The sequence below is a fragment of the Trichechus manatus genome, unplaced genomic scaffold (assembly GCF_000243295.1).
Source record: "Trichechus manatus latirostris isolate Lorelei unplaced genomic scaffold, TriManLat1.0 scaffold00061, whole genome shotgun sequence".
Lineage (NCBI taxonomy): Eukaryota > Metazoa > Chordata > Mammalia > Sirenia > Trichechidae > Trichechus > Trichechus manatus.
The window spans coordinates 14,998,275-15,004,883 of record NW_004443997.1 but is presented as its reverse complement, the minus strand read 5'-3'; the positions used below and the strand labels follow the sequence as shown (position 1 = coordinate 15,004,883).

General features: G+C 41.2%; 1 protein-coding gene across 3 annotated transcripts in view; it reads left to right on the top strand.

The window, feature by feature from the left end:
• The window catches only part of ANAPC5 (anaphase promoting complex subunit 5), a 14,210-nt gene extending 8,113 nt beyond the window's left edge, over positions 1-6,097 (top strand). For all 3 annotated transcript variants that reach the window (XM_023733824.1, XM_004379090.3, XM_023733823.1), the window contains 5 exons: positions 885-1,006; positions 1,676-1,783; positions 1,863-2,010; positions 5,179-5,341; positions 5,749-6,097. In XM_023733824.1, coding sequence (XP_023589592.1) covers positions 885-1,006; positions 1,676-1,783; positions 1,863-2,010; positions 5,179-5,341; positions 5,749-5,960 — 753 coding nt within the window. In that variant the 3' untranslated portion in view covers positions 5,961-6,097. The remainder of the gene's footprint in view (positions 1-884; positions 1,007-1,675; positions 1,784-1,862; positions 2,011-5,178; positions 5,342-5,748) is intronic.
• Positions 6,098-6,609: the final 512 nt, after the last annotated feature.

The following is a 6,609-nucleotide window of genomic DNA, read 5'->3' as shown; positions in this document are numbered from 1 at the left end:
TTCTCCCACGGAGCACTTGGTGGGTTTGAACCGCCAACCTTTTGGTTAACAGCCGAGCTCTTAACGGTTGCGCCACCAGGGTTCTTACTATGTAGATAACTATTGCATATTCATATAATTAAAAACTATTCAGCGGTGAAAATGAATGAATTAGAACTATGTGTGTTAACATGCGTAAGGTTTAGAAAAATAATGTTGAGCTAAAAAACAGATTGCCGGAAGGATGCATCTACTATGATACTATTAATTTATATAGAGTTTAAAAACGTACAAAATGATACAGTACACTGTTTATGAAAGGAGCCCTCGTGGCATAGTGGTTAAGCGCTCGGCTGCTAACCGAAAGGTCAGCGGTTCGAACCCACCGGCTGCTCCGTGGGCAAAAGATATGGCAGTCTGCTTCTGTAAAGATTTACAGCCTTGGAAACCCTGTAGGGCAATTCTACTCTGTCCTCCTGGGTTGCTATGAGTTGGAATTGACTTGACAGCAATGGGTATGGTATTGTTTGTGGATAAAGGTGTATGTTGTGAAAGGGTGAGAACTTGAGTGGGAATGATAAACACCAAATTAAGTGCTTACTTTGGAAAAGGAGAGGGGGGAATGGAATTTGTGAAGGAAACACAGGGGACTTCAGTAGTATCTCGTAGTATCTGTAGCAATATGGCAACATGCTGTCATTTGACGAAGTCAGTGATTGGTATACTTGTTTTGTTCTCGTGCTTTCTCACATGCTTGTAATATTAAAAAAAATTTTTTTTCTAAGTCTAAATCTAAAAAGAAAAAGAATGAGTGAATTGTTCTAAAGATAGTTGCTCAGCAAGCCAAAATACCTTTATATCCTGTTGAATAATAAGGTGCACGTTTGCTTTGTTTTCCTTTGTAGTTATGGATGCTTTGTGATCAGAAAATCCAGTTTGACAGAGCAATGAACGATGGCAAATACCACTTGGCTGATTCACTGGTTGCAGGAATCACAGCTCTTAACAGCATGGAAGGTGTATATAGGTGAGAAGGATTGACGGCTCCAACCCCAGACTGAAGGAGTTTTTAAGTGGCTTTGTTTTTATTTATGCATTATAGAGTTTATGAATGGGTCATTACTAATCGATTTACTTTAATTTAAGAAAAGATTGTTTTCTATTCATTACCTTCTTACTACAGGAAATTAGAAAAAACAGATAAGCAATATGAAAAAATCAGTATCACCCAGAGATAATCACTAACATTCTGGTGTTTATCGTTCCAGAACTTTTTTTTGCTTGCATATATTAGTGTGTGTATGTATACACATACCTTCACACACATTCATACATATGCATTTTTTTTCTTTTCACCAAAATAATATTAGGCACAGTCCTTCTCCAAGGGAGGTTTGCAGTCTAATTGAAGAATTAAAGATTCTAACCCCGAAATAAGGAGCCCTGGTGGGCAAAGGTTAAGCAGTCGGCTGCTAATCGAACTCACCCAGTGGCTCCATGGGAGAAAGACCTGGCAATCAGCTTCCGTAAAGATTACAGCTAGGAAACCCTATGGGGCAGTTCTGCTCTGTCACATGGGTTGCTATGAGCTGAAATCGATGGACCCCTAACAACCACCACCCTGAAATTGACTAGAGTTCTAACACTTAACAAAGCATCAGCATAACTTCTTGTGTCTCTTTTGCTCCTGTCACAGAAAAGCAGTTGTCCTACAAGCTCAGAACCAAATGTCGGAGGCACACAAGCTCTTACAGAAACTGTTGATCCATTGTCAGAAGATGAAGAACACAGAGATGGTGATCAGGTGAGTGTGCGCTCGTGCCTCTTCCGTGGACATGACTGCACGCTGGATGTTTCACCCCTGTTTCCTTCTTTGCGGCCAGCGTCCTGCTCTCAGTGGCCGAGCTGTACTGGCGATCGTCCTCCCCCACCATCGCGCTGCCCGTGCTCCTGCAGGCTCTGGCCCTCTCCAAGGAGTACCGGCTACAGTACTTGGCCTCCGAAACAGTGCTGAACTTGGCTTTCGCCCAGGTAAGCGGGTCTCTATTTTCATAGCACCTATTTGTGGTCAAGACCTGGTGAGTGTATTACTACTTTTTGGTTTGGAAAAATATAACATTGAGCACGCCCGTTAATATTAAAGCCTGGACATGCATTCCGCAGTGAAAAGCCCCCTGGGCAGTCTGTGGTGTCGTGAACTCGGTGGCAGGGCAACACTGTCAGTGGCACTCGCTTACCGAGTTGTGTGTCTAGTCGGGCTTTGACTTCAGTGGGCGGGCTGGCGTCACGGTCAGCTGGCCCAGAGCAGTGCTTGCCTTAGCAAAGCGGTGAATAAGGAAATGAGGGAATCTTGGGTTCATGGAGAGATTGTGAAATCCAGTTGTATTTGATGTTGGTTTTCTGTCTCCCCCAGTTGAATGTAAATGCTGTGAAGGAAGGGACTCTCTGTAGTCTCTGCTGTAACTCCTGGTGCCTAGTAGAACCAGACACATAGTAGGCTTTCAATAAACATTTATTGAGCGAATGGATGAATTTTGAACTTATGGGAAGAGTTTATTAACTACAGCAGAGGTATCCCAAACCGACTGTTCATTAGAATTACTTGGGGAGATTTGAAAAGCATATACCTACCTGGCCTTGCTTTGGACCTGCTAGTTGGAATCTGGGGAGCCCAGGAATCTGATTTCTTTACCAGTTTCCCCAGTGGTTCTTTTTTATTTTTTTAAATTGAGATAAAATTCATATACCATAAAATTCACCATTTTAACCGTTTTAAAGTATACAATTCAGTACAATTAAAATTTTTTTAGTAATATTGTATTTTCAGTAAAGGTTTACACAGAAATTTAAGTTCTCATTCAACAGTTTCTACACAGATTGTTCAGTGGCATTGGTTACAGTCTTCACAATCCATGAGCATTCACATTATTTCCATTCTGGTTGTTCTGTGTCCATTAATCTAGTTTCCCTGCCCCCTTACCTTCTCATCTTTGTTTTAAAGTAATTGTTAACTGTTTGGTCTCATATAGGTGATTTTTTAAAAGAAGCACAGTAGTTAACAGGTGATATTCATTATTTTGTGAGCCAATCTGTTATTTAGCTACAAGGAGACCCTAGGGGTTAGTTTCAGTTCAAGGTTTGAAGAGTATCTCAGGGCAATAGTCTTGGGGAGTCCGCCAGTCTCAACCAGTCCAGTAGGTCTTTTTTTTTTAGGAATTTGAGGTTCTGTTCCACACTTCTCTTTCATTCTTTCAGGGTCTGTCTGTTGTGGCCCTGATTGGAACAGTCCGTCAGTACAATTTAAATTTAAAATACACGTTCACAGTGTTGGGCAACCATTACCACTATCTAATTCCAGAATATTTTCATCTCCGCTAAGAGGAATCCCATACCCTTTAAACAGTCACTCCTCTTTCTCCCCTTCCCTAAACACCTGGTCACCATTTATCTACTCTCTGTCACTATGCATTTGCCTGTTCTGGACATTTCATGTGAATACAGTGATACACTGTGGGGCCTTTTTGTCTGGCTTTTTTAGCTTAGCATAATGTTTTCAGGGTTCATCCACGCTGTAGCATGTATCAGAACTTCATTCTTTTTTATGATTCAGTAATATTCCATTGTATGTATAAACCACTGTTCAGTTATCCAGTTACCAGTTGATAGACATTTGGGTCATTTCTACTTTTTGGTAATTATGAATAATGCTTCTGTGGACATTTGTGTACAGGTTTTTGTTTTGTTCAAATATGTTTTCAATTCTCTTGGGTTCATACTTAGGAGTGGAATTGCTGGGTCTTATGGTAACGGTGTGTCTAACTTCTGGAGGCACTGCCACACTGTTTTCTGCAGTGGCTGCACTATTTTACATTCCCACCAGCAATGCACAAGCGTTCCAGTTTCTCTAAATCCTTGCCAACACTTGCTAATCTCTCTCATTTTGATTATAGCCCCCCTAATGGGTGCAAAATGGTATCTGATTGTTTTCCAGAGAAGACATACAAATGGACAAGCCTATGAAAAGATGCTCTATGTTATTAGTCATTAGAGAAATACAACTCAAAACCATAATAATTTACATTCCTCTGATGACTAATGACGATGAACATCTTTTTAAGTGCTTGTCATCCATTTGTATGTCTTCTTTGGAGAAATGTCTGTTCAAGTCCTTTGCCTATTTTTAATTTTTTTTGTATTTTTGTTGTTGAGTTGTAAGAGTTCTTTATATGTTCTAGATACTAGACCCTTTTCAGATATATGCTTTGCAAATATTTTCTCCCATTCTTTGGGTTGTCATTTTACTTTCTTGATGTTGTCTTTTAATGTGCAAAACTTAATTTTGATAAGGTCTGATTTATTCTTTTTTTCTATTGTTGCTTGTACTTTTGGTGTCATATTTAAGAAACTGTTCCTAATCCAAGAGCTTAAAGATTTATACCTATGTTACCTTCTAAGTTGTTATAATTTTTGCTCTTACATTTAGATCTTTGATCCATTTTTCATGAATTTTGTATATGGTGTGAGGTAGGGATCCAGATTCATTCTTTTGCATGTGGGTATCCAGGTGTCCCAGTACCATTTCTTACACAGACTATTCATTCTCCAAGAGAATGAGTCACTTGTAGACAGAATGTAATTATAGTTAGATTGGTTTTTTTTAATCCGTTCTCCCACTCTCTGCCTTTCATTTCGCTAATCCACTTACATTTAAGGTAATTGCTGATAAGGAAGGACTTCTGCCATTTTGCTATCTGTTTTCTGTAGGTCCTAGATCTTCTTTGTTCCTCAGTTCCTCCATTATTGCCTTCGTTTTTGTTCAGTAGTTATTTTCTAGTGTACCGTTTTGACTCCCTTGTCACTTTTTTTAACATACACTTTTGTTTTTTGCTATATACCTTTGCGTTCTTTTCTTAGTGGTTGCCCTTCCCCAGTGATCCTTATACAGCTGGTCGGATCCTCGGGAATCCCTAATCCCAAGGATACCTGTGCTATCTTTGTAAAGACAGAAACCTTCCATGGTGAGAATAACTGCTCCTCCTGTAGACGCTGCAATCAGATTGTCACATGTTTTCCGGGAGTGTGGTGCAGGCTGTAATGCAGTACATGTCAGGGACAACAGCCATACACAGAGTCCTGCCTGGTCACGGGCAGTGGGTGTGGGTGTGGACATTGTGGATGTCTGTGATGTTTCTTTTTCAGCTCATCCTTGGAATCCCAGAACAGGCCTTAAGTCTTCTCCACATGGCCATTGAGCCCATCTTGGCCGATGGGGCCGTCCTGGACAAAGGCCGTGCCATGTTCCTGGTGGCCAAGTGCCAGGTAGCTTCAGCAGCTTCCTATGATCCACCAAAGAAAGCAGAAGGTAGGCGGTCATACAGACATTGTTAGGAAATGCCATTCCAGAAAACTCGTAAAATTTAGGGCCCAGAAGGAGAAAAGACATTAAATTTGGGATAGCACTTAAGTCCTGAATCTTCACAAATTTATATTATAATTTCAGGCAGCATTTAAAGTGCTCTTGTGTGCATGCTTAGAAGGAGGACTGAGGGCAAATGAATGGTTATTTTAACCCTGTAGAGCTATGTTCCAGGTTGGAAATCAGGACTAAAGACCTTTTAAAAATCTCACCCTAGTGTGTTATTTTTTTCTCTCAGGGATAGAACAGAAAAGTATGTACTCCAAGTTAAACAAAATTAGATGGCAAGTTTGAAAACTGTACATAAAGTGTTGAGTTAAACGTGTGTGGTATTTTTCCCCCACTACTATCAGCTCTGGAGGCCGCCATTGAGAACCTCAACGAAGCCAAGAGCTACTTCTCCAAGGTTGACTGCAAGGAGCAAATCAGAGATGTGGTTTACTTCCAGGCCCGGCTCTACCACACGCTGGGGAAGACCCAGGAGAGGAACCGCTGTGCGATGCTCTTCCGGCAGCTGCACCAGGAGCTGCCCTCTCACGGGGTGCCCTTGATCAACCATCTCTAGCAAGGGTGACGCGGGCTGGGACCTGCTGTGTAGTGGATACCATGGTGGACTTGTTCAACCCTCCCTCCCTGTGAATGACGTGTTTGTAACACCCTGTCTGTCTCTCTGGTCAATAAACTTCATTCTGAGTAATTTTATTTTGTTGCTAGAAAGTACATATTTATTTTGTTCCCACTTCTTTCTCTTTTTGGTAACAAAGTACACTACCTTTTTGTTAATAAACAACGCTCTGCTAACCAGTTAGTGCAAGTGTCAAAGATTATGTGCTCTGGGCAAAATTGCCAATATCTTTATTAGAAGTTGTGCTCACGCAGAAGTGTAGAACAAAATTCTAACTCGGAAAAAAAAAAAAAAGAGAGACTAGACTTATTGATCTGACAGAGATTGGAGAAACCCTGAGAGTATGGACCCCGGACACCCTTTTAACTCAGTAATGAAGTCACTCCTGAGGTTCACCCTTCAGCCAAAGATTAGACAGGCCCATAGAACAAAACGAGACTAAAGGGGCACACCAGCCCAGGGGCAAGGACGAGAAGGCAGGAGGGGACAGGAAAGCTGGTAATAGGGAACCCAAGGTCGAGAAGGGGAGAGTGTTGACACGTCATGGGTTTGGCAACCAGTGTCACAAAACAATATGTGTATTAATTGT